Genomic DNA, 22,213 nt, shown 5'->3' with positions numbered 1-22,213 from the left:
AGATGCTCGTGCACATCCTCCAATGCTAGGTTTCTACATTAATAATGCCCTGGTTTTCTGCGTCTATGCATTTATTCATCTTGAGTCTGGACTCAAGATCCATCCATTCAGAGTAGGACATAAAATGGCCACGTAACTTTTCATGTTGCTTCAGAGCATCAGCTAAGTTATGCCAGTGTAACCCTTCTGCCAGGCCAAGTTGATAGCAGCAAGGGCCGGGTTCAGTACACAGGGGTTCCTTCTCATCAAAGCAAATGCAAAACTGGCTCGAGCCCCCACCCAGTGACCTGGGAAAATCTTACACACCCCCGGGCGCCTCAAAGAGGCAATACTTCCCCTCTGGCAAGCACAGAGTCTCGGTGTAGTAGAGAATCTTTAATAACATGAGGTAAACAACATCAGCATTAAATTGGGGAAACACCACAACTAGTGTTCATTAACCAAACCATGAGCAAAGACCCACCCCAGAAAATTGAGCCACATCCTTTCCCTCCGGTTCTTGAGTCCCAGAACCCAAACGTCTCTTGAGTCCAGCAATCCACAAATCACCCAAAGTCCAAAAAGTCCAGCCCCAGAGTTCAAAAGTTCATCGGCAGAGTGTTACTCCCCAGTCTGGCTAAAATGTGCCTGTGTGGGGGGGAAAGAGGTAAGGGGCACCTCACGTGTCCTGAAGCTGACTGCCCCACAGGGCTCTGCTCCACCATGACTGGCTCCACTCTGCACAGCTCACCATCTCATGGACACACCGCTGTCTCTCGAACGGCTCCGCTCTACCACGACTGGCTCCGCTCAGCTCAGCTCGCTGTCTCACGAACAGCTCCGCTCCACCACGACCAGCTCCGCTCTGCACAGCTCGCCGTCTCACGAACAGCTCTGCTCAGCTCGCCGTCTCACGAACACTCCGACAGCCTATCCACGAACAGCACCGCTGCATTCTAGATCTTCCGGCTCCCCACGACTTGACACAGTGCTCAGTGATTTCAGCTCTCGGTGATTTCAGCTCATAGTAGTGGGAGCCTTAGTGCTGGTGCACCATAAGGCCAAAGTGAATGCAGCACAGTACCTGTAGCAAGACTCTTAATGGACCCAAAATTAGCTCTGACATTCCACAGTGGAGAGAGACAGAGGTGCAATTGGTGCTTCAGGCCCTCACAAAGGGGCCCACACCACCAGGTACTAATACCTGTCTCAAGTCTCTCTCAATTCACGGTTTTGGAACCCATGTCCCTTGCCTAGCGAGTGCTACTTAGTTGATGGCGAGTCCCTCCATCGTAACAAAAGGCCAAGTACAGTTCCAAGCACAGTTCCCATAATCAGGGTAATAACAATTTATTCTTCCCGCCCCAATAACAGAGACACTGGGGATCTCACAACAGCCAAAGTGACCATTTGGGCAGTTATGGCCTCATTCTAGGCAGGGTGGGTGTGCCTATGCAAATGAGATCAGCCCCTGAAGTTCTTTTCCACAACTTGCGACACCTCACCACCAGATGTCAGGGTGGAGCCCATCCTGACTCTGCTTACACCAGTAATTGTACTCAGAAAGCGCAAGCAACAATTTGGCATTCTTGTGAAATATTTTACAACAAAACCCGAACACTTTGTCAGTTGATTTTGAGTAAACTAGCCAATGCCAATTTAGTTTCTCACTATTCTTGCATACTCTTTTGCAGTATGACCTTGAGAAGAGTCAAGGGAAACATCTGCTCATTTACGTGAAACATCATATCCTTGATTTTGCCTGGCCCATTCAAAATTGATCAATATCAGCAGAGTTTAGGATCGCTGGCCATAAAGTGGGATCTGATGTATAGATCTGTGGTGTGCAATTTTTGTCACTGCTGTTTCTGTCATCATGCGAGACTGATTCTTCTTGCTCATTTCTCTTCCCTTCACATAAACCAGATTTTTTTGTCATCACTCTCCTTTTCATGGGAGCCACATTCTTCTCTATTATCACTCTCCTTCACACCACCAGGAAAACTGGACGATTCTCCATCACTTTTTCCTCACATTTCCATTCCTTATCTTCAGGTAAATCTGCTAATTCCTTAGTAATAGGACTTCCATCATTTATGCTTTGCTCCTCTATTTCTTCTGCACTGGGATGATTGCTACTGCCCTAAAGCCCAGTCTGTGTTGTTCTGTTCCAGATATTTCCCCATCAAATGTGCCCTTTGCTGCAAACTAGACTGCAACTGAGCTTTTTGCTTCCTATACTGGGCTCCTGAAAGCTTCTTCAGAGGCATCTTTTATTTTCTACGGGGGAAAACAGACAGTATTAGGGAAAAGTGTATGTTCCACAGTCTTAGAAAGTCATCAAACATTACGTGTTAAGCATGGCAAAAGAAATAACAGTATTTCTTTTATATTGTTGAGTAGACAGGGATTTGATAGATATCTCTGGCATCTCATTAAGTATGTCCTTTATTAGTTGCTACTTACACTCTTCAAGGCTTAAAACACAAATACACTTTCACAGTTACACAATTAAAACAAGGTTCACAATACTGCAGCTGTGCTCTCACTTCTTCTGATACCTTGCTGGCGATGCCCCGCTACTTATATACCTACAAGGGCATGGCTGACAATATTCTAAGAGGTTCAAGGAAAATGTAGTTCTCAGAAAGTCGGGAAGGTTCTACGAGATTCTGCGAAGGTCCAGAACATTCTAGGAGGTAAGTGGAAAAATGAATCCATATATGGAATACCTGAAACATTTTTACTTCAAACATTCTATCAACAACAAAAACACCACTCCAAGGCTGGCACCCCAGGTGGTCTCCTGCCCCTAGATTCGGCCCTGGGGAGGAGGCAGGGAGAACACAGCTCCCCCTTTTCTGCTAAAAGCCAAGAGCTCCCCCTCCTTTCTTTCTAGTCAGTGAGAGATCACTCCTCCCTTTCAATTTACTTTAACCACTGATTCAAAATTGAAAATGTTAAATATCTGATTGACTTCTCACCTTTTATGTTATTTATTAGCTTGGATAGACACCTTTTTGGCTCTCATGTACAAGCACAATGTTCTTTGAGTTTCCATCCATTGAATGAAAGGTTAAACTTTAATAAACCTGTTTTGCAGTTATTAATTTGCTAAAAATCATGCAATATTAAATTCATTGGAGGATTTCCAAAACTTTAGACAAAATCAAGTAATTTTGGTCACAATTTTAAGATTGAGTCGGTTAACATTTGAGACTTACCCTCCTACAGCAGATGCTAATTCATGACAGCAAAGCCATTATTACTCATCCGAAGGCATCAGATGCACTAAGAAACACGGTTAGTAGCCAGTGGAGGAAAGCATAAACCAGCAGTCAGAGTGGCAAGGGGATTGAACTAGCTATGTAAAACCCTCATGGCAAAGTCATGTTTCCAATTCCATGGAAACCTGTTCATCCCAACATAATAGGGGGCTAAGTGATGGGGGGAATATAAAGCTGTTAACCATGGGCATGTCTGCATTCCTTTCTCATTCCATTAGGGGACCTGCTACCACCAACATTTTCATGACACCATTTGAAAAACCGGTAGTTTCCCCAGTATACGCTGTATTTATTGTTCTTGGGGACAGCCACTTTTATAAGGCAAATAAACAAACAAAACACCCTACTAGGATCCCTACCAGATTTTATCTGTGCTGTTCAACCCAAACTATTGTTAGACATTGTGTACTGGCAAAAAAAGGACCTGCAGGAAATGCTTTATCATAATATACATACGTAATCATTTCACAACAGCATGCCACCTGGAATCTACCTTTCCCACTGTGAAAGGCATGAGTTTAGCGCTCCTGTGTGGTCAGACAGAATTCTGGGTAAGGCAGAATTCTATGCTCACATAGGAATACAAAGGAGACAGGAATGAACCTTTTCCTATGTATAACTATGATGACATCCCTTACTTAAACTTCCTAGAAGCCTGCTTGAGTTACCCCCTAAAGCCAGCCTTGCTTTAGTTGGCTGCCCCTGGGTGTGAAGGAAGAGATGCTTCTTGTTTTCTTTAGTAAAAGAGGAAAGCAATGCAGTGCACTCTCTTGATAAAGCCAAGCATTTTTATTCCTATGCATGCTGGGAATTGACAACAGAATTAAATAGAGCTGAAGCCAGAATGCAGGAGCTCTGTACTATTGTGTTTCCTTGTGTGATGAACTTTATATATACTTTCTTGCTTTGGACTCTAGTCACAAGTAGCTGAAAGAAGAAAATGAGACTCCTTTCTGAGGAGTAGGCACCAGCTAAGGACAATTAATCCTTTACTGCTTCTGCTTCATTTAGTCTGGATTCTTGGTTTGTCCCACAGACCAGAACATCTCCTTTTCCTAATCTTTGCCATGAAATCTCACACTGGACCTTGTCAGCTATGGGTGAATAGCTTTTATTATTCCGCATCTTGTTAGCATTCAGTGCTATTGTAGTGCTTTCTGTATCTCTCATCACCTAGCAATAGAGGGGAGCTTTTAAATAAAGAGACCACACAGGTCAAGGATTCAGCAGTTTGTAGATTTCAATACTTTCTGCTCCCTCTGGAGATGGGCTCTTGGTGGGTAGATAGGAGCTTTAGGCTGGGCATCTCACCGGCTCCAACTATGTGCCCTGGGAGATGGGCTCATTGCAAGCATGGGGATTTCAGGCCCATATCACTTTTCCATTTGTAGGCCTCCAAGCACTTTACAAAGGTGAGTAAGTATTAATTTCCCATTTACAAATGGGAAAACTAAGGTCCCAGGTCACAGAGCAAGTCCATGACAAAGCTAGGGATAGAAGCCAGATCCCATGATTCCCAGAAAGGAGGGGACACTGGGAGAGCTAGGGAGATATAAACATTTTCACTCTCGTGTTAGGATTTATCCACACTTTGAACAATAGTAGTAGTTAATTCATTAGAACTCAGACACTATTTCCCTGATTCATTGAGCCTGCAAAATAAATCCCCATTAATACATATTAAAATCAAAAGCTGCATGTGCAGCATTATTTGTACAGGTAAGTGGCTTGTCCTCCATGCAGAAAGTAGACCAGACATGCCACCTAAGCATTGACCAGTGCACTATGGGACAGTAGTGGGAAGACTATTTGTGCTCTTGGGATTATTACACTAATGATTCCTGTCTTCAGTGGCACTGTAATGGTGGAGATTGGCAGAGTGAAGAACCACATGATGGTTAGCCTGGCTTGAAGGAAATCTACTACCGATATTTATAACACTTGCACAATGTTGGGATCGCTTCTGTGTGTGAACATGAAGCATGTTACCAGATATTGCAGCATTATGCTAGTGCATCTGTCATAAATATAAAGGGAAGGGTAACCACCTTTCTGTATACAGTGCTATAAAATCCCTCCTGGCCAGAGGCAACATCCTGTTACCTGTAAAGGGTTAAGAAGCTCAGCTAACCTGGCTGGCACCTGACCCAAAGGAGCAAAAAGGGGACAAGATACTTTCAAATCTTGGGGGTGGGGGGTGGGTAAAGGCTTTTGTTGGTGCTCTTTGTTTACGTGGTTATTCTCTCTTGGGACTGAGAGAGGCCAGACAGAAATCCGTCTTCTCCAACGCATCCTAATCCAAGTCTCCAGTATTGCAACCAGTATAGGTAAGCCAAGCAAGGCGGATTAGTTTATCTTTTGCTTTATGTGAATTTTCCCTGTGTTAAGAGGGAGGTTTATTCCTGTTTTCTGTAACTTTAAGGTTTTGTCCTGAGTTTGTGTTTTGAATCTGAATACCCTGTAAAGTATTTTCCATCCTGATTTTACAGAGATTATTTTTACCTTTCTTTTTTCTTTTTAATAAAATCCTTCTTTAAAGAACCTGACTGATTTTTCCATTGTTCCAAGATCCAGGGGTTTGGGTCTTTGATGATTTTGTAACAAATTGTTTAGGATATTATTCTCAAGCCTCCCCAGGAAAGGGGGTGTATAGGGCTTGGGGGGATATTTTTGGGGAAGATGTCTCCAAGTGGTCTCTTTCCCTGTTCTTTGTTTAAAATGCTTGGTGGTGGCAGCATACTGTTTAAGGACAAGGCAAAGTTTGTACCTTGGGGAAGTTTTTAACCTAAACTGGTAAGAATAAGCTTAGGGAGTCTTTCATGCGGATCCCCACATCTGTACCCGAGAGCTCAGACTGGGGAAAGAACCCTGACAGCATCAAACCAGAAAGTCACCTGACTAGTCGGTTTTCATTGTCCAGGCAGAAGGAGGAATCAACAAGCAGCAAAGGTGGGAAAGGTGATATTTAAAAATATCCTTCCATTTTAATTATACAGTTATTAGTAACACTAGTAAGATATTTGCTTTTAAAAAAGTGTAATTTTGGATCTTGTCAGTTTCCTTTTATAAACAATTCAAAACAAGGGAGGCTCCCAACTGAATGAGACTTGGCAAGTCTGCTACATTATAAATATTTTGTGTGTGCACACATTCTACACACACAATAACCGTAGTCTGAAAAATCATTTTTATAACAGCTATTTTCATAATAACCCATACGGTAACACGCTGTTCCAGTGCAACATATCTACTAGCTTTCAGTGATGAAGTATGTGAATGAATCCTCTCTTTCGAGTTTTGTACTTTAAGAGACATCCCCTAATTCGGTGCCTAATGTCTCATGCCCTGGAGTTGCTAAAAAGCATTTCATTGAGAAAAAAATTATGTTTTGAAAGACTAACCATGAAAATTACACATTGTAAGGCAAATGAATGATTTTGGGCCACTTACACAACATTATGGGAGTAGTACCCTTTAAAAATTGCTTTTAAATGTAGGTTCCCCCCACCCCAGACTCCTCCTCTGAGTTTCTATGGGTTAATGACTACCCCAGGGGTACCCAATTAAGAGTTATTAAATAGCCAGCAGGTTTAAAACAAAGGTAAGAAAATATTTCTTCACACAACACATAATCAACCTGTGCAACTCATTGCCAGGAGATGGTGTGAAGGGCAAAAGTGAGTTAAAAAAAGAAATAGGTAAATTTGTGGAGGGCAGGTCCATCAGTGGTTATTAGCCAAGATGGTCAAGATGCAAACCTCATGCTCCGGTATCCCAAAGCCTCTGAGGGTCAGAAGCTGGGATTGGACATCAGGGGATGGGGGTTAGTCAGTAAATTGCCCTGTTTTCTTCATTCCCTTTGAAGCATCTGGCACTGGCCACTGTCAGAAGACAGGACAGATGGACCATTATTGGTCTGATCCAGCATGGCTGTTCTTATGGTCTTAAGTGTTGCCCCTAGACCAGTGGTTCTCAAACTTTTGTACTGGTGACCCCTTTCACAGAGCAAGCCTCTGAGTGTGACACCCGCCCCCCAATTAAAAACACTTTTAAATATATTTAGCACCATTATAAATGCCAAAGGCAAAGTGGGGTTTATGGGGGAGGCTCACAGCTCCTGACCCTCCCCTCCCCATGTAATAACCTCAGGACCCCCTGAGGGGTCCCAACCCCCCGCTGGAGAGCCCCTGCCCTGGACCCAAGACATTCCTCGAGGGAGCTGGGAGGGAAGCCGGCTGGCTGGTGTGGTCGGCTGGGATTTGTAGTCCTTGTGGGCGGTTCAGTTTGCTGGTGGGCGTGGGAGAGACGCACCAATAGGACTACAGATCCCATTGCGCCGGGCCCTCCGGGGGCGGGGCTGGGTTTGTGACAGCTCGCCACTGGCCGTCTTCTTCCCTGCCGCTGTGCGGGCCGGGGCCGGCGAGTGCGAGCGCTCGGAGCTAGCTAGCGCGCGCGGCTGCTCCCGCTCCCGCGGCTGGGGCTTGCCTTTGCAAAGGGGCGCCGCCGCCACGCTCTCCCTTAAAGGCACAGGCGGGGGCGAGGCGAGGCGGAGCGGCAGCCTGCTGTGTGCTGTGCTGGGTCAGTAGTAGCGTGTCAACCCCTCGCACATTTTTTAAACGCCATATTGCAGGAGTTTCCCCCCCTTTCCTCCCCCGCCCCCAATCCCTTTAAAAATTAGCGAGTTGAGCTTCCCTCCCGGAGAAGGTGGCTCTTTGGAAGTGCCGTGGGTACAATCCGGGTAGGGGGTGGGTGGGAAGGAGGACGCCCCCCCCCCTCCCCTTGCAAGTGGCACCGACGTCGGTGGGGGTCCCTAAGGAGCCCCAGGAACTCAGTTACTCGGCGGCTTGGAGGCTACAGCCCGCAGGGGAGAATTGCCCACGTGTAAAGAACCCCCCCCCCCCGCGCGATTTGCAGGCGCCTCCGCTGTAACTTCGGGGCCGCTGGGTGGAGATGTAGCAGGGCCTGGCGCTGGCGGGGTCCGGCGGGCTCTGCCCCAGCCCGCTCTGATCGGGAGGGGCTGCTCCTGCCCAGGCCACTGCTCTGTAACTTTGCTGGGGTCGCTGTCGCTCCGCAGGGATCAGCGGGGAGCTCTGAGCGCGTGAGCGGCGGCGATGGCTTCCAAGCTCCTGCGGGCCGTCGTGCTGGGCCCCCCCGGCTCTGGCAAAGGGACCGTGTGCCAGAGAATTGCCGAGAGCTTCGGGCTCCAGCACCTTTCCAGCGGGCACTTCTTGCGGGAGAACATCAGGGCAAAGAGCGGTAAGTGGGGGGGGGGGGGAGTGCCCAGCTGTGGAGGATCTGCTCACCCAGAAGCGCCTACATGTTTCCTTGCATGCAGGAGGCGCCCTGTGTTGTAGACCAACCGGGCTGGCGAAGCGGCTCGGGGATCCATCGGGGCAGATGATCCTAAACGCTGTTTGTCCCGAGAGGGGAATTGTGCCATGAAATCGGGCCCTTTGCAAAATGATCTCGCCGCTGGCTAGCAACCGTCGCTCAAGGAGCCAGTCGACAGGCTTGTGTGTGTTGCTCAGTGTATTGCACAACCCGCTTTTACAGTGTAATCGGGGGCGAAGAGAAGCAGCACCTTCCAACAGATTCTTTACATTTTTGTTATGTTGTAATTCAGTCTTTGTCCACTGATGTGGTGCGTAATGAGGCTGACCAGTCTTTAGAGAGGTTGGCGTCCTAACCAGATTAACCTTATGGATCTCGTTTTTAGAAAAAACAAAACAAAACAAAAAACCCTACAGAAGCAATAGAGTTCTTGGTTAATGAAAACGGCAACAAGTTATCCGAAACAGGAGACAATTGTGCCTCTCTGCACGATTTGCAATACACAGGGGTTAAGTTCACTCACTGTTTTCTGCTGCTGTAGTAGGTTTTTTCCTGTGTGCAGTTTAAAGGGATGGTTTTCTTATCAGAGTTATTAATATCAATGAATACAATTACAACTTTTTAAATGTACTATTCACCTTGTATGCTGCTTGTTTGTTTTTTTCATTGTGTGAAAAATTGTAACTCCCTGGTTTTCTTGTCTAAATCCACACAGTTAATTTTTTTTAAATAGTTTTCTCTGAAAAGTTTACAGTGATTCTTTCATACATAGTAATTGAGGTTCAGAAGAAGCCTGTATAAATAATTAGTGTGTGCCCATTCATCCACTGGTAGCTGTGGTTTTGGGGAAATATAGCACACTTAACTTTGAGTAAAAATATTACAAAATGGTAAATGGCTTCTGGTGTAAATATGTGTACATGCTGTGAATTTGTGATACCCTAACTATTGTGTATCCTCAATTCATAATTCATTGTGAAAAATAGCTCCCTACTTATATAGTGTTACAAATATCTCAGTGGGGTTGTCTGCTTAGTTTTAAATGCTAAAGCTTTAAATCTCATCCCCTCTACAGGCACATATGGCTCGAAAGGCAGTGGAACCAGTTTCAGAGTAACAGCCGTGTTAGTCTGTATTCACAAAAAGAAAAGGAGGACTTGTGGCACCTTAGAGACTAACCAATTTATTTGAGCATGAGCTTTCGTGAGCTACAGCTCACTTCGAAGTTATTCTAATTCTGGGTAAGGCAGAATTCTATGCTCTATTCTATGAAGTGAGCTGTAGCTCACGAAAGCTCATGCTCAAATAAATTGGTTAGTTTCTAAGGTGCCACAAGTCCTCCTTTTCTTTTAGTGGAACCAGTGCAGTTCTGCTGCATGTGGGCAGGTTATGGCACATCTGTGCCGTGAAGTGTACTGTACTGTGGAGCTGTGCTGTAGGGGGGCTCCATCTGTGGCAGCAGAGACTTCTCTCTGGTTCTTTTTTCAGGGTGGAGGGTGGTGCCGGGGCACGGCCATGGGCCTGTCCGCTTATCTCCTGTGTAGTGTAGTGAGTTAGGTCATACTAACAGAAAAGTCTGCAGTGACACATGGGCTGCAGGGCAACTAGAGGCATGGGAAAAGATCTTGACAGTCCCATGCCCCTCATAGTTCTCCCAGCTCTGGGTAGGGGAAATAATTTGGGCTTCTTAGAGCTAGGCGTTATGAAACTGGCTCAAACTTGGTTGCTTCTGGAAATATTTTTATTTTTTCTAAAATAAAAACTTGTGCCATTTCTTCCTCTAACATATAAATGGTAAATTGGCATTGTAACTTAGAAACGAAAATATTCACTTTAGGAATTTAAGCCTTTTATACGCCAAGTTTCATCTCGGAGCCAGTGTTTATGGCCAAGTTATAAACTCGTCAGAAACAGGCTTCGTAATGAAAAGACTAACAGAGCCAGCGGTTGAATTTCAGTGGTATCTGTTTGGGGGAGTTCATTCCCCCTCATTAACAGAGCATTGGCGTGTGCTCCATATGCAAGCTAGGGTCTAGCCTTGTCTACTTATCACCCTGGTATAGAATTTCAGTGAGGATCCCAGAATCTATTTCCTTTGTGTATTAATATTAGCTATTCACTTTCAGGTGTGAAGGTGGGTAGTTATGTAAATACCACCTGAATTAGCAAATAGCAGTCTCTTATTCCCTCTGTTTTCTTTCTCTTGTCTCTCTTCTCTAGGGCTAGACCTACACTAGAAGAAGTTTTCTGGTACCTGTGCAAGCAAACCCTCCTAGCATTAACACTGCTTATACTGGCAAAAATACTTTTACTGATTATAGCTTAGTTGTACCGGTTTCCTGAGCATAATTATCTATACTGGCACAAGCATCTTTATGCCGCTATAATTTGCCTCTGCACCAGGGCTTCGGTGGTATAGAAATGTTACAGAAAACACAGCAGACCTAACCAACATTGATATACTAGCAAAAGTTGCTACTGTAGGCCTTGCCTAGATCTCAGTATTTTTCCTCTTATGGTAGACTGTTCACATCCCTTTTCCACGTCTCCTTATTTTTGCCTATCTTTCCCTCTACCACCTTATTCTTCCCCACTTCCCATTTTGAGTTTCTGTTCCTTCTTCAGTCCAGTCTCGTTTCCTTCTTCCTTTGTCGCACTCCTTCCCTTTCAATGTGAGTTTCTTCTCCTCCCTCAAGAGGTTCACACTGGAGTTCCTGCACAACAGCACAGACCATGTGGTGCCCAGGAACAGTTTGGAATGGATAAGTGTGCAGCAGTTCTTGTTGGGTTTCAACCTGGAACTGCTGGCCTCACTGGAGATGTAATTCTGTGCAGGAGCAGAGGTGTGAGTTTCCTCTGAAGTATTCTTACTGAGGTAACTAAAAATTAGAGGGACAGGAAGATGTGGAATGCCTGCAGTTTCCATGTCCAGTTTACATTCCTGAGAGCTTTGACTTTATTGGCATTAGAAGAGGTCTTGTGCTAGTTGTAATTTAAATGGATGCAGTCAACTTAGGCATTTTATATGCTAAGACTGCTGCCTGTTACACTAATTTGTATTGTCTTACTGTTTCCTTGTACTTCCCTGGCCCGTTGCATCCATGTGTTGTGTTATAAGTAGACCGAGTCTAATCTCTTTGGAGCATGGCCAGCGTTTTGGTTCTGTGTTTTGTACAGCCCCTAGCACAGTGGGGCCCTGGTCCATAGCTGGTGCTGTGACAATACAACTAACTTTAAGAAGTGAATTGAAAAATATCTTACACTGGCCCCCAAATTCTCTGTTGACTTTTATGGTTAGGCAATCAGTTCTCTTTTTCCCCAAAATGCTGTTTTCTCCTCTGTTACACTGAAAGTCCTACACAGAGAGGAAACTGACTCACTGTACGGGGGAACAGTGAAACCGAATATACACAACCATTAATTGCACAAAATAAACTGAAACAGAGAAATGTTTTGCCCCTCATCTTTCAATTCTTTTGTAACAAAAGTAGATATAACATTCAGACAGCAGTGTGAACTTTTTTCAGTTGAGTATTTTTTTTAATATGTGACCTACAGGCAGTGCTGTAGTCGTTAGATAATATGTGCTGTCCCTTACATTGATGGCGGGATTAATTCCTTAAGTTGGAGAAATACTCACATAGTTGGATTGTCATCAAAGTATTATTTTAAAGATGGCTAGATTTCAAAACCAGGAAAATCCAGGTCAGATAAACCTATTGTTGCAACACTAAGGGAGGGTGTGTGTGAGGGGAACTCCAAGTGCGTGAGGGTAGGGAGGAAAGAGTAAAGGGGGAGATTTTAAAAATTATGAATCACTAATGGCTTGTCCACTTGACGGGGTGAGTGTTCAGCAAGCCAGGATGTGACTCAGTGTGCCATCTTGCTGTGTGCTAACTGGCCATGTGGACCCTGCTGCCACATACTAAAAGTTCCATAACTCAAAAGTTCTGTGGAACTCTTAGTGCGCATAGCAGGGTCTGCGTGGTCTGTTAGTGTGCGGAATTCTGGCGTGCTGTAGGTTCACAGTCTAGCTTGCTGTGCAGATAAACCCTAATTGTCATAAATATAAAGGGAAGGGTAAACCCCTTTGAAATCCCTCCTGGCCAGGGGAAAGCTCCTCTCACCTGTAAAGGGTTAAGAAGCTAAAGGTAACCTCGCTGGCACCTGACCAAAATGACCAATGAGGAGACAAGATACTTTCAAAAGCTGGGAGGAGGGAGAGAAACAAAGGGTCTGTGTCTGTCTGTATGCTGCGCTTGCCAGGGACAGAACAGGAATGGAGTCTTAGAACTTTTAGTAAGTAATCTAGCTAGGTATGTGTTAGATTATGATTTCTTTAAATGGCTGAGAAAAGAATTGTGCTGAATAGAATAACTATTTCTGTCTGTGTATCTTTTTTGTAACTTAAGGTTTTGCCTAGAGGGGTTCTCTATGTTTTTGAATCTAATTACCCTGTAAGATATATACCATCCTGATTTTACAGGGGGAATTTCTTTATTTCTATTTACTTCTATTTTTTATTAAAAGTCTTCTTGTAAAACACTGAATGCTTTTTCATTGTTCTCAGATCCAAGGGTTTGGGTTTGTGGTCACCTATGCAAATTGGTGAGGCTTTTTATCCAACATTTCCCAGGAAAGGGGGGGTGCAAGTGTTGGGAGGATTGTTCATTGTTCTTAAGATCCAAGGGTCTGGGTCTGTAGTCACCTAGACAAATTGGTGAGGCTTTTTACCAAACCTTGTCCAGGAAGTGGGGTGCAAGGTTTTGGGAAGTATTTTGGGGGGAAGGACGCGTCCAAACAGCTCTTCCCCAGTAACCAGTATTAGTTTGGTGGTGGTAGCGGCCTGTCCAAGGTGTAATATTTTGTACCTTGGGGAAGTTTTGACCTAAGCTTGTAAAGATAAGCTTAGGAGGTTTTTCATGCAGGTCCCCACATCTGTACCCTAGAGTTCAGAGTGGGGGAGGAACCTTGACACTAATGCACAAGAAGTCGTGGCCTGTGATAAACAAGAGGCCTGCCTACATGATCTAATTGTTCATTCTAGTCTTAAACTCTATGAAGAAATACAATTTGCCTGTAGTTGGGCCTTTTAAGGCCACATTCTTAATCACTTTAGTCCAGCAAAGCCAAATTGTCTATTTTTAAAGTTTAATTGCATTTTTTTTAAAAAGGATGCGTGCAAACAAACCCCTTCTGTGGAGGCTTACAAAAAGGGGTGGGACAATACTACAGCAAACAAAAAGCACTGCTGCTCTGTGCATTACTAGTTCAATGGGACTACTCATTTGCATAAATCTTGGCAGGATTGGGGCCTAAATTATTAGCCTTTCTTGAATTCTATTTCAGTTCTCACCTTTTCCTTTACAAGTATACCATGTGCTAGCTAAAGCTAGCCCTACAGTAAACTAGTCCAAACTTGGCCCTGTGTATTCCCATTCTGAATCTATATTATGCACTACTTGGTTAACGTTTTAGATGGTGACAATCTTTCTTGCTTCAAAGAAACCTTTCAATGTTATGCTCCAATAGGAATTTTAATCCAAGGATCTCCTACAAATACTATGCAGTGCAGGTAAGGTGCATATAAAATTGATTGTTCCACCTACTGTTGAAATGCAGCCACTTCTGGGTGTCAAGCAGCAGCTGTTGAAAAGTTCATGACAGTATACAGTTCAGGAAATGAAGACTAATACAACAGCCAGGGGCAGCTTGACCAGCACACGGGAGATGGCACTCCTGTTTTTACCCAAAGTACCGTGATTATATTTTACTTCTCCACAAGAGGAGCTAGGTCTTGTGTCTCAATCAAAAGGCTGAGTACACTGTTGCATCAGAACTCCATGGTGTTGAATTTGAGCTATAACATCTCTGATCGTACCTGCTTACTAAATGGCTGTGCTATTGAAAGAAAACTCAGCTTTAAGAGTAAACAGACTCTTAAATTTGTTCTGTCCTATATGTTGAGAGGACTGACGGGCAACGCAGCACCCTATCTTGTTGTGTATTACCTTATTCTTGCTTGATCTGGATGAAAACTCTTTCCAAACAGCAACATGATTGTACATTTTTAGTCTTGCTTTTAAAACTGGAGGGGATGGTTATACCCATGCTAATAATCTGATACCATCTGGACTTCTAACTGTTCAAATATATGTCCAATAAAGAAGCTGCAGTGCAAGGAGATGAAGCTCAGCTGGAACCATCCTGTGTTCTGAAGTAGCTATAGAAGAAAGCCAGAATATTTTTTATATCTGTAATGTTTACTGGCCACTCTGTTAGTCATCTTTAAGGCCTTCATATCTTCAATTAGTCAATAAAGATCAGATCCTGCAAAGTGCTGAACATAATGAATGTTGAGAGTGAAAATGCATCTGTATTGAAGAGGACATCCTTACAACAGCAAGGAGCTGGGTGAGTAGAGACATGGTTACAAGTGGTTCCATCTGTGGTGCTGATCACCCTCCATTCCTCTTGACTTCAGATGGTACTTAATAATGCAGGATTAAGCCCAATCAATCAACTTTCCATCCAGTGAAAGTTTTGAACATTGTAATAGACAACCGTCTGTGGAAGAATGCAGAATCATGAGTCCTTAAAAGGATTCACAGGTTATTTGTAGTAATGGGATCATTAAAACTCAAGTTTAACTTTCTGCCAAAAGGCTGTGTGTTTCTGAATTTTTCTGGCTTGTGTGAGTCAAATATCCTCCAAGTGAGTGGCTTGTCTCTGCCTCTTGCTTTAATTGCATCATTCAACTCACTGCTTCTGCTTTCTATGTCTAGCTATGCATGATCTCTTTAAAATGTTATTTGTCTTAAAAGGTAACAAGCTTAATGAAAATAGACAGTATTAATGAACATGCTTCTGTCAGCTATTGCTGTTCAGGTGCTTGGTTAAACAGGGTAGAGCCCAGGTTCTGTCATAAAGATACATTACAAAGCTGCTGGGATTGTTTCTTTAAACAGTACTGAACTAACAGTCAAGTTAGCAACAGTACAACATGAGAAGTTGGAGTATATTGTCTGAGTATGTTGGAGAACAATAAATCTTGACATTAAAAGAGGAGCCTGAGTCATCCAGTTTGGGTTTGAGGCAGTTTAGTCAGAATCCGTTCCAGAGTTCACAGGGTGAGGTTTATACCTGCTCTTCAGGTTTGGGGCCCATCTCCAATTAGGGATGGGAAAAATATACTCAAATAGTTACTAGTGACCTGAGCCACACTCGGGAGTACGGGCTGCTGATTCTTTCATCAGTCACTGGTTTTGAATGTGGCTCAAATTATTTAGCTCTTCTCATTCTCAAAGCTCTCCATGATCCTTAATCCTTTCTACCCTCCTGTGAGGTAGATAGTGACTTGCCATGGAACAGGTGTGCTTAGAGTAGGAGTCCTTTACTCCCAATTCTGTCCACTGGCTGCATGGCCCCTCTGAAGGGGAAGAAAAGATCGGGCCTCAGCCAAAACACCTGGTCCAGATCTTTATTTCATCTTGGTATGACTGGGTAAACCAATGTAGAGATTCAAAATCCAAATTTCAGGCAGTTAGGAATCAGTGTCTGACTTTCTCCCATTTAGGGTGGGAGATTTGAGCTGCAAGCTCTCTGAGCCTGGAGCTTTGCCTTGTCTTAGACTTTCCTCTTGAAGGGACTGAAAGTAGTAAGCTGACAGTGGTGTTTTGGCCTGTGTGACATAAATTGGTTTCAGCCCAATGCCTAATATGTGGATGGCTACTTTGCAAGCCCCTCGTATGTGGTCTCATCAGGGAAGTTAAGGTTTTAATGAGCATGGATCCCAAATTACTGTCTTGCATCTAGAGGTGATCATAACCCCAGTGCTGAGCCACACTGGCATGGCAGTTCAGGAGAAATGTTTCACTATTACTGCCCACGCTTTGCTTGTTTCGTGGAATTAATCTTCCAGGGCAGTCAAGCTGGTACCTCTCACCACTGTAAATTCAACTGTTTTGCCCTTTACAAACAACCCTTGTGTAGGTGTAAATAACCAGCTGCTAATACTTCTCTGGCTCTTTTGAACTCTTTCGAACTCTTTCAGTCTCCTCATAATTAACTTTACCTGTTGGTGCTTGGATCCTGATGGACTCTTGAAACTTCAGATAAGTTCGCCAGTTAAGTGAAATAATGTGACTTGCCATATCCATTCCATTATTTAGGTAGCTAACAGCTTGATAATAAGGGCTGCCACGCAAAGGAGCGACTGGCTCACATCCCTTCAAAAGAGCATTTCTCTAACGATCTATTGTAATGACTATTTTGTCATAGAGTGGGCAGAAATCTGTTTATACTCATGTAAATCAGGAGTGGGGAGGGTGGTCAGAGGCCACTTGTTAAAACCTACCACCATACTGAGGGGAAGTTTGGGATGATCTTTCCTGTCTCTGATGGAGCTTGTGTTCTGCTCCAGATGTTTATGGATTATCTCTGCAAGTCATGAGTTATTCTTTTTACATAGAAAAGATTGTGCCAAGTGTAGGTGAAACTGGCTGTATAAGGAAGCCACCCTGAGAGCCACAAGTTTGAGGTCAGAGAATGTAATCTGGTAATTTTGTTCTCTTAAAGATAGCAAGTATTATAGACTCATAGACTTTAAGGCCAAAAGGAGCCATTATGATAATCTAATCTGACCACCTGCACATCGCAGGCCACAGAACCTTGCCCACCCGCTCCTGAAAATAGACCTACAATCTCTGGCTGTGTTACTGAAGTCTTTAAATCATGATTTGAGAGTAAACGGTTTTATATAAACCTTATTGGTCTGACTGTTGTACTAGATAGCACTTATTAACCCAGAAAATGTGTAACTACTTGTTCTCTGGCTTGTAAACTTGTTTATAAAGTCCACTTACGAGTTTAGAAAATGTCCTCTGTATGAAAGAGGATATGCTTCCTGCATCATGAATCTGGTTAACTGTCTTTAGGCTGTGAATCTGCAATAGTTCATAAACCTCAGTTAAGTTGGTAATACTTTGCTTGTGGTATTTTCTGGAGAAATTAATGACCATAGAGCCAAGATTTTTAAAAATACAAACTGACAGTTTGGCTCCTAAAATAAGTGGCCCGACTTTTTGGAAGTGCTGAGCACTCATCCGCTTCAGGGGGACTGTTCATGTGTTTAAAGTTAAGCACGTGTTTTGCTAGACTACAGCGGTCATCTGTCTCCTCAAATCTGGGGTGCTGTTGAATGACTTTCCCACTGTCTTGATGAGAACAAGTAGGCTGAGGATTAATCTAGATAAAGCTGAAATGACTATGGTGAGATGAGGGCGGTAGCTAGGGCATTTAATTGAGATATTTGCCACTACCAAGGCTTTCAATTTGGGCAGTAGAAGAAGGGGTTGCTTGGTTTGGTTCTGAGTTCACGCAGCTATGTCAATAAACCCACATCTGATGTTGCTGCAGGAGAGATCAGCAGAGGCACCTGTGTCCCGCTCCCTACAGAAGAGGGACCTGGTGACAGGACATGCTCTGTGAGGGCCCCTCAAATACAGAATTCACTTCCCTGGTCTGAAATAGCTGGAACTTGTTGACCTTCACGTGTGGTCCAAAGTCTCCTCTAGTTGACCAGGCTTTGGGTGGAGGGCTGAGAGGGCTGGGGGTGGGATTTGCTTTAGGAATCGGAGAGGGGAGATCTTGAGTTGCTCAGGTAACTCCAGGCAGCAAAACCTGTCCTAGAGGTGGGAATGTGCTACAAATGTAACTTTAACTTGTGGCAAGGACACCTGAAAGGGCACAGGCATTACTTGATCTGTGTCATTTTAAATCTGAAGAGATACAATGTTGTACAACCGAAGTCCTCATCACCTCCTGGGAAGATGGTAAATAAATACTTTCATTCTACTAATCTCTGACTCAGGGATGAAGATGTTGTGGATTTCGTAACTTGACATTGGTTTAGTCAGTTCCCATCTCCATGTTTTTTTGTTTTACTGGTATTAAAAAAAACAAACAAGCAGTATCCAAACTGTGTGAAGTGCCCGACTCTGTATCTCAATATCAAAGTTAGAAACTCTGGGCTAGAGTCTCGGCTCAGGCTGAGCTGTATTTGGCACAGGAGCTGGAGGGGGTGGGTGGCTCTATACCACCTTTGTGTTTTCTTAATCCCTGGGGGTCATAGACCTCTTACTTAGGGAGCTGGAGACTACAGCAGGTAGGAGCAGAGCAGCCAAAGCAGAGACATTTGGAGAACTTTCTACAGCCTTGACTGGACTTGGACTTTCTCTGCCCTGTACTGATTGGCTGTCTGCCCAGCCCTCGACCATCTTCCCTTACAGTTTCTTCACTTTGACTGCACTCCACACCTGCCCCTCTTACCCTCTTCTATCCTGTCCCCATAAACCCTTCCCTTTAATGTCCCCACTCCCTTCGCTTTTCTTTCCATTTAGCTTATCCCCCCTCCACACTAAACCCATGACTGAGACTACTTAGTGGATCATCTGTGTGGAGCTTTCTGGGGGTTTAGAACAATCTAGTAGCCTGCTATGGCAGTGATTCCAGAACACACAAGTCTGTGACTTTCTCCATGCCCATAAGAGGTGGGGAGCATAGGCCCTTGGGGTAGATGACTTCAGGTGTCTTTAAAATCCTAAGCACGACTTCTGGCCTCAGAAAGTTGGCCATCATTGTTATAACTTAACCGTCTTAGTACACAGTTAACTGTTGCTAGTGTTGAATTAACTCTTTTCTTCATTAACGTTAGATAATTTAGATGAAGTATAAACAAGAAATCATGTAAAAGGTTACTTTGTGCAGGGGAAAGTATGAGCTTATCTTGAGAAATCTGGCCATGGGAAGATAACTGGAGGGCCGTTGAAAAATTAAAACCCTTCCCATTTTGGCTTTTCCTTGAGGACTTCTGTGCTGCATTTTTTTTTCATCCATGCCAGTTTCCTAGCAGCTGGGCACTCCAGAACTTTGCAGCAGCTGTGCCGTGAAGATCACACTTTCTCAGAGTCTGTGTGTTTGGAAATATATTCTCCATGAGCCAATACAGCAGTGACTTTCTCACTCTCTTGTCTTGTTTTCATTTCAATACCAGCAGCCTTGGCTGGAAACCCAAGATCTATTGGCAAGAAATGTTGCAGGTTTGCTACCACAGCCCTGGTTTTGACAAATGTGTGATCTGGTTGGGGGAGGGGGAAGAGGGTGCCTTGTGACTGGAGGAGGGAGATGGGGCAATGACATTGAGGATGTTGTGAGGGAATAATCTTAATTTGTATGCACTGCTTAGGTTTTGTTAATCCTCTTAATGATGGGCTGTTCCTCTGGAAGGTTAGTGTGGTCAGGGACGCCAGCAGCATGCTACTGCTCCCGTCGCCTTCCCTTTTAAGGCCGTCTGACCAATGACTGCAAACCGGGTTGCATGAGTCACTTCTGAACATATGAATGTAAATGTTGCACATTATTACAGGCCACAGCTTCTCTATCAAGGGCAAATCCCAAATTGTCACATTGGAGGTTCGGTTATTGAGCCTGGACTCTTTTTTTCAGTGCATGCCAACTGACAGGTGCTGGGGAAGGGATTCTCTTCCATTGTTTAAAACATCCCTGAAGGTGAGCCTCGCTGCCAGGCAGCTAAGGAGCTGTACTGAGGGTTACCGCTTTCAAGGCCAAAGATTACTTTAACATGCTGCCATTACTTGAAAGCATCACGGGAGTCTCTGGCTACATCTACAGTGCAAGTTAAGGTGTAATTGCAGTGTAGGAAGGTATACCCATGGTAGCTTTAATGTGGTTAGTGCGGGTAACAGTAGTAAGTGAAGATCCCAGCCTTATTAATCTCTGCTCATGGGCTACCAACCTGAGTATGTACCTAGGGTCCCTGGCTGGCTTGTATTGGGGTGGCTTGCCTGGCAAAGCCAACATAGTCCTTGCTGCTACTGTTACCCATGCTAGCTAGAGTGCTAAAGTTAGCACAGGTGTGCCTACCTGCATTACAATTCGATCTTAATTTATGATATAGATGTACCCTGTAGCAACCAAATGAATGGAGAGAAAAACATAGGAGAATGGTATTTTCTATTTCCTCCTTTTGGAACATGAAATCTGCATTTCTGTGTACTTGCTAAGGATGAGTTGTTTATGTGGGCAGTGTGACACTTACAATGTCCTTCACTATTCATTTCAAGAGCTTGGGTTTTGTAAATCCGATATTGGGTAATTACATTGTTCTCATGCTGCCTTAAGCTTTTGAAACACTTTTTTGGTTTTGGATTAGTACTGAACCATTAGATCAGTATTCGCAGCAGCTGTATAGTCCAGAGTCAAATGATAAGAACATAAGAACGGCCATACTGGGTCAGACCAAAGGTCCATCTAGCCCAGTATTCTGTCTTAGACGGTGGCCAATGCCAGGTGCCCCAGAGGGAATGAACAGAACAGGTAATCATCAAGTGATCCTTTCCCTGTTGCTCGTTCCCAGCTTCTGGCAAACAGAGGCTAGGGACACCATCCCTGCCCATCCTGGCTAATACCCATTGATGGACCTATCCTCCATGAATTTATCCGGTTCTTTTTTTAACCTGTTTTGGTCTTCGCAACAGCCTCTGGCAAGGAGTTCCAGAGGTTGACTGCGTTGTGTGAAGAAATACTTCCTTTTGTGTTAAACCTGCTGCCTATTAATTTCATTTGGTGACCCCTAGTTCTTGTGTTATGAGAAGGAGTAAATAACACTTCCTTATTTACTTTCTCCACACCAGTCATGATTTGTTAGACCTCAATCATATCCCCTCTTAGTCATCTCTTTTCCAAGATGGAAAAATCCCAGCCTTATTAATCTCTCCTCATATAGAAGCTGTTCCCTGCCTCTAATTTAGTTGCCCTTTTCTGAACCTTTTCCAATTCCAATATATCTTTTTTGAGATGGGGTGACCACATCTGCACGCGGTATTCAAGATGTGGGCATAGCATGGATTTATATAGAGGCAATATGATATTTTCTGTCTTCTTATCTATCCCTTTCTTAATGATGCCCAACATTCTGTTTGCTTTTTTGACAGCCACTGCACATTAAGTGGATGTTTTCAGAGAACTATCCACAATGACTCCAAGATCTTTCTTGAGTGGTAACAGATAATTTAGAGCCCATCATTTTATATGGATAGTTGGGATTATGTTTTCCAGTGTGCATTACTTTGCATTTATCAACATTGAATTTCATCTGCCATTTTGTTGCTCAGTCACCCAGTTTTGAGAGATCTTTTTGTAGCTCTTCACAGTCTGCCTTGGACTTAGCTATCTTGAGTAGTTTTGTATCATCTGAAAGTTTTGCCACCTCACTGTTTACCCCTTTTTCCAGATCATTTATTAATATGTTGAGTAGGACTGGTCCCAGTACAGACCCATGGGGAACACCACTATTTACCTCTCTCCATTCTGAAAACTGACCATTTATTCCTACCTTTTAACCAGTTACCTGTCCATGAGAGGACCTTTCCTCTTATCCCATGACAGCTTACTTTGCAGAAGAGCCTTCGGTGAGGGACCTTATCAAAGGCTTTCTGAAAATCTAAGTACACTATATCCACTGGAATCCCCTTGTCCACATGCTTGTTGACCCCCTTCAGTGAATTCTAGTAGATTGGTGAGGCATGATTTCCCTT

General features: G+C 43.9%; 1 protein-coding gene across 1 annotated transcript in view; it reads left to right on the top strand.

Moving 5' to 3' along the window:
* The first annotated feature begins 7,644 nt into the window (after positions 1 to 7,644).
* AK4 (adenylate kinase 4) overlaps positions 7,645 to 22,213 on the top strand; it is a 45,682-nt gene continuing 31,113 nt past the window's right edge. The window contains exons 1-2 of the mRNA XM_073357432.2: positions 7,645 to 7,844; positions 8,341 to 8,522. Of these exons, the coding sequence (XP_073213533.1) occupies positions 8,378 to 8,522 (145 nt within the window). The 5' untranslated portion in view covers positions 7,645 to 7,844; positions 8,341 to 8,377. The remainder of the gene's footprint in view (positions 7,845 to 8,340; positions 8,523 to 22,213) is intronic.

Source organism: Lepidochelys kempii, chromosome 8 (assembly GCF_965140285.1).
Source record: "Lepidochelys kempii isolate rLepKem1 chromosome 8, rLepKem1.hap1, whole genome shotgun sequence".
Lineage (NCBI taxonomy): Eukaryota > Metazoa > Chordata > Testudines > Cheloniidae > Lepidochelys > Lepidochelys kempii.
The sequence above is the reverse complement of the archived record's forward strand: the minus strand, read 5'-3'. Positions and strand labels throughout refer to the sequence as shown.